Genomic DNA, 4309 nt, shown 5'->3' with positions numbered 1-4309 from the left:
GTGCTGCCCACCCTGTCTGTGCTGCCCACCCTGCCCATGGTGCTCACCCTGCCCGTGCTGCCCGTGCTGCCCATCCTTCCTGCCCTGCCCACCTTGCCCATGCTGCCCATCCTATCTCCTGCCCACGCTGCCCACCCTGCCTGCCCTGCCCCTGCTGCCTGTGCTGCCCACTGCCCATCCTGCCCGCCCTACCAGCACCGCCTGCTGTGGATCCTGTCCCTCACGCCAGCTGTGATCCCATGCCCCAATCCCTCCTCCAGCTGGATCTGGTGCCGAGCCTAAAGAGCCGTGTGGCCTCACCTCACTGACACCCTCAAGGTCACCCCTGTCACCCACACCACCTCATCCTCACCCCTGTGCTCACCAGTGCCACCCACCCACCTCCTTGTCCCCTTTGTGGGGCTGCACTGGTGGCATGTCCCGTGTCCCCCCGGGCTCTCAGGCTCCCTGTCTCCCTCAGGGGACCCGGCGGCGGAGGAGTGGTCTCAGTGGAGCGTGTGCTCCCTGACGTGCGGCCAGGGCTCCCAGGTGCGGACGCGCTCCTGCGTCTCCTCTCCCTACGGGACGCTGTGCAGCGGGCTGCTCCGGGAGACCCGCACCTGCAACAACACCGCCACCTGCCCAGGTACGGGGGACACCGGGGACACCGGGGACACCGCGGGGCTGAGCTGCCGGCTCCCCGCAGGGCTGAGCAGGCGGATGGGGACAGAGGGACTGCGTTACTGGGACATCTCTGGGATCTCCTTTAGCTGCTGTGGTGGATGAGGAGGGTGGCTTGGCATGGTTGTGGTGCCCACCCCGTGCTGGGATGCTCCGAGCCCTGTTGACATCCCTCCATCCTCTGGAGCTCCTCTTGGAAAACCACAGGGGAGGTGTCTGGAGGGGGTGCCGTGCCCCCTGTGCCCGGTCAGCGGTGCTGCTGCCGGGGATTTGCCTCGGGAGCTCCTTTCCATCCTCTCTCCTGGCGAACTGTGGGCTCCTCCTGGATGTCCCCAGGACTGTGTGAGGGGGATTTGGAGCCTGGCATTCCTGATGTGGGGCAGGAGGGGGCTGAGCTGCTCAGTGCCTCGAGGCAGGTGACAGGCAGGATGCTGGAGGTCTCCCGTTTGTCCGTGGTGGTGTCCGTGTGTCTCGTGTAGGACACGGGAATCAGAGGGACCTCAGGGTGCCACAGTAGCAGCCGCACTGCTGATGCCTTTTCCTGGTCTTAAAATCAAGAGTCAGACACAGTTAGAAGGGGAAAAGGGATTTTACCTTGGTATTTATTTTTAAGGATCCTTAGGTGCACACGTCCAGGTCATAAGCATCGAGATGCACCCACTGAGTGTGTCCCCAAAGATCGGGTATCTCATTATAGGTGTTACTAATTAGCAGATCTATCAAAGATTCCCCAATGAGAGGCTCGAGTGAGCCCCCCTCCCCAAGGAGCCTTCCCCTGGATGGCTCTATCTGAGTTTACAGAATGTGTTCTGGAGAGCACCTTGGGCTCTGGGGCACACTGATCCCTGGCTACGAAGCTTCTAAAATGTTGAGTCTCTCAGCTTGACAAACAAGTCCAAGAATGGAGGCAAAAAGCACTAGGAATACAGAAGTTGTAAAAAGGTACAACAGGGGTATAAAAGAAAAGGCAAAAAATCTTCATGGCATCACTGCCCTGTCTGAACCTGGGATGTTTCACGGGCTTTGCACCTCCAGGACATGCAGTGTCCACTCCCCTCCGTACCAGGGAGTGCAGCCCCGTCCTGGCACTCCGAGGACATCAGAGCATCCTTTAGGATGGTCCCTGATCCTTTCCCGGGAGCGCTGAGCTCCCACGGATGCGAGGGGCGGATTGTGCTCTGTGTGCTGACATGGACTGGGGTGACCCGTGTGTGGCTTTGGGGGGGGATGTGCGCCGCCAGTGCCAGGACCCCAAAGGGGAGGCTGGAGCAGGGCAGGGAGCGGCAGCAGCACCGCTGCCAGCTCAGGGATTTGGGATCATGACGGGGCAGGCGGTGCTGGGGACCGGGCAGGGCATGAGGGGTCTGCCACGCCAGGACCCCTTGGTGCCAGGAGGAGGAGGAGGAGGAGGAGGCTGGAGCTCGCGGCTGTGCTGTGTTGCAGTTCCCGGCGCGTGGGAGGAGTGGTCCCCGTGGAGCCTGTGCTCGGTGACCTGCGGGCGAGGGGCCAGGACCAGGACGCGGCGCTGCGTGGCCTCGCGGCGCGGAGGGAAGGCCTGCGAGGGCCCCGAGCTGCAGGCCAAGCCCTGCAATATCGCGATCTGCCCGGGTCAGTACCTCCCTCTCCCCACGCTCCTTCTTCCCGCCGGGAATGCCAGGAGACAGCACCGGATGAGTGCCAGGGCCACGCTCCCGGTGCTGTGAGGGATAGGTGGCACTGCCATGGGGACCTGGGACAGCCCGTGGGCACAGGGGTGCTGTGACGTGGGGTGCACCCTCCTGTCTCCGCTGGAAATCCAAGTGGAAAACCGGTGCCATTGGCTGTACTGGGGTCTCAAGACCCCAGCGTGGGCAGGGGTCCAGAGGAGGGGGTTCTTTTCCTACCCATCTGCTGCATCTGGCACTGGGGTGGCACACGGACATTGTGGGACACAGGGAGGTGACAAATAGGGTCGGCTGCAGGGTCTGTCCAGGCGTGGGTGGCAGCGCTACATCTGTCCCTTCCTCCTGCGTGCCAGGAGTGGCCGTGGTGGTGGCTGTGGGGTTTCTGTGGTGATGGACAGGGACACCATGTCTTGGATGGTGTCCCCATGGAGACCCCATGTGTGAAGTGGGGGGCTGGCAGGGAGTTCAGAGCAGGAGGGAGCTCGGGAGCTGCTCCTGCAGCAGGTCCGACAGGGATGTGGCACCTGTGGCACACGGCTTTGGCCACGGCAGCTCCATGGAGATGCTGCTGGAGCTCTTGAGCTTGGCAGGGAACGATGCCAGGGGTGTTGGATTTGGTCAAAAAGCAATGCCAGGGATCCTGAGTTTGGTGGAGAGTGATGCTGGAGCTTCTGGATTTAGCAGGACTGATGCCAGGGATGCTGGATTTGGCTGGAAGCGATGCCAGGGACGCTGAATTAGGCCAGAAGTGATATCAGGGATGCTGGGTTTAGCTGGAAGCGATGCCAGGGACGCTGGATTTGGTGGAAAGCGATGCCAGGCCTTCTAGATTTGGCAGGACTAATTCCAGAGATGCTGGATTTGGTTGGAAGCGATGCCAGAGATGCTGGGTTTGGCAGGACCCATGCCAGGGACACTGGGTTTGGTTGGAAGCCATGCCAAGGATGCCAAAACCGCTAAGTTTGATGGGAGCAACACCCGGATCCCCACTGTGAGCGTGTCCCTTGTGGTGCAGCCGGTGTGGGGGGCCAGTCCCAGTGACAGTCCCCCCACCCAGGACAGGATCCAGCCCTGCCTGTCCAGTCGGGCACAGGACGAGCCGGCACATCCGTAGGTTGGACCCGTTGCCCGGTGGTGGTGAGCCCGGTGGCGAGCCGGGGCCGCGCGGCCGAGCGGCCGCTGTCCAGTGGGAGCTGACGGCGCTCTCCTTGTCCCCGCAGTGGAAGGGCAGTGGCTGGAGTGGGGCGCCTGGAGCCGCTGCTCCGTCACCTGCGCCAACGGCACCCAGCAGCGGACGCGCAAGTGCAGCGTCTCGGCCCACGGCTGGGCCGAGTGCCGGGGGGCCCACGCCGACGCCCGGGAGTGCTCCAACCCCACCTGTCCCAGTAAGGCCCCGCGCGCTGGGGGGGAGCGGGGGGACGGCCACGCAGCGGGGCGCGGCACCCAGCGCGGCCCAGCCGTCGCGCCGCCGCGGTGTCACCGCCGGTGACACCCGGGGTGCTGGCAGCCCCCTCCGCTGCGGGGGAGCAGGAGCCTGAGGGTGATGCCAGGGATCACCGGGCACGTCTCAGCTGGAGGAGTTGGGGCTTGGCGCTGTTCTCCGAGCGGGTCGCGCTGGGGACCCGTCGGTGCCAGGTGGCTGCGGGTTGTGCCGTGTTTGGGGCGTTCAAGCACGAGTGATCTCTCGCGTGTGCACATGGGGCTGGGGACGGCTCTGGGCATGGGGGACACTGGGCAAAGGATGGACCATGAGGTCCTCATCGTGTCCTTTGAGACGCTCCTTGTTTTTTGGGAGAGGCAGTGGCGTCGGTGCCGTGGTGTTTGTGGATGGTGGCAGGGAGTGAGGGGCATCTGCACCAGGATGCCAGTCTGCTCTAAAAGAGATTTACGGCACCGATCCATGGATTTCACACCCCGCGGGATTTCGGCTCCCAGCGCGGGGGGCAGTGCCGATGATGCCCCATCCCCGTCCCCGCGGGTGCCGC

At 63.8% G+C, this 4309-nt stretch overlaps 1 protein-coding gene across 1 annotated transcript in view; it reads left to right on the top strand.

Annotated features, from left to right (window-relative positions):
* The window catches only part of LOC121672218 (adhesion G protein-coupled receptor B2-like), an 11893-nt gene extending 8080 nt beyond the window's left edge, over positions 1 to 3813 (top strand). The window contains exons 2-4 of the mRNA XM_042044796.1: positions 461 to 625; positions 2104 to 2268; positions 3545 to 3813. Of these exons, the coding sequence (XP_041900730.1) occupies positions 461 to 625; positions 2104 to 2268; positions 3545 to 3813 (599 nt within the window). The remainder of the gene's footprint in view (positions 1 to 460; positions 626 to 2103; positions 2269 to 3544) is intronic.
* The last annotated feature ends 496 nt before the right edge of the window (positions 3814 to 4309 follow it).

Source organism: Corvus kubaryi, unplaced genomic scaffold (assembly GCF_017639235.1).
Source record: "Corvus kubaryi isolate FWS band 111438036 unplaced genomic scaffold, C.kubaryi_AGA036_p1.0 42925, whole genome shotgun sequence".
NCBI lineage: Eukaryota > Metazoa > Chordata > Aves > Passeriformes > Corvidae > Corvus > Corvus kubaryi.
This window is presented reverse-complemented; position numbering and strand designations above follow the sequence as displayed.